This window comes from Penaeus monodon, chromosome 25, assembly GCF_015228065.2.
Source record: "Penaeus monodon isolate SGIC_2016 chromosome 25, NSTDA_Pmon_1, whole genome shotgun sequence".
Lineage (NCBI taxonomy): Eukaryota > Metazoa > Arthropoda > Malacostraca > Decapoda > Penaeidae > Penaeus > Penaeus monodon.
The window spans coordinates 14,490,537-14,490,933 of record NC_051410.1 but is presented as its reverse complement, the minus strand read 5'-3'; the positions used below and the strand labels follow the sequence as shown (position 1 = coordinate 14,490,933).

The 397-nt window shown below is 44.8% G+C and overlaps 1 protein-coding gene across 1 annotated transcript in view; it reads left to right on the top strand.

Moving 5' to 3' along the window:
* The window catches only part of LOC119589064 (insulin-like growth factor-binding protein complex acid labile subunit), a 12,752-nt gene that overhangs the window by 9,223 nt on the left and 3,132 nt on the right, over positions 1–397 (top strand). Inside the window, exon 3 of the mRNA XM_037937640.1 lies at positions 162–308. Coding sequence (XP_037793568.1) covers positions 162–308 — 147 coding nt within the window. The remainder of the gene's footprint in view (positions 1–161; positions 309–397) is intronic.

Below are 397 nucleotides of genomic sequence, written 5' to 3'. Positions count from 1 at the left end.
ATCATGACGTGATGTGCAGCATATCACTTGCTTTAAAATCTGCTCCGCAAAAATCTTGAAAAATAATTATATATATTTTTACATCTTTAATACACATTTTCCAAATTATCTATATTCCTGCTCCGCGAGAAAAGTTAATCAACTACACGTTTAATCTTCAGGCTGTCGAAGTTGCCGATGGCGTGAAGTCCACAACGGCAGCGGACGCGGGAGTGAACGTTGACACAGTCGGCCTACACGCTACGTGCGCTCTCATGGCGGACACTAACCTGACGAACCTCCTCCAGGCGCTGCCGTCGAGAACCATGGTACGGGATTGCGGGTAGCGATTTCTCTTCGGAATAACCGATGTTCATATTGAATCCATCTACAATATATTCACACACACGCACACACT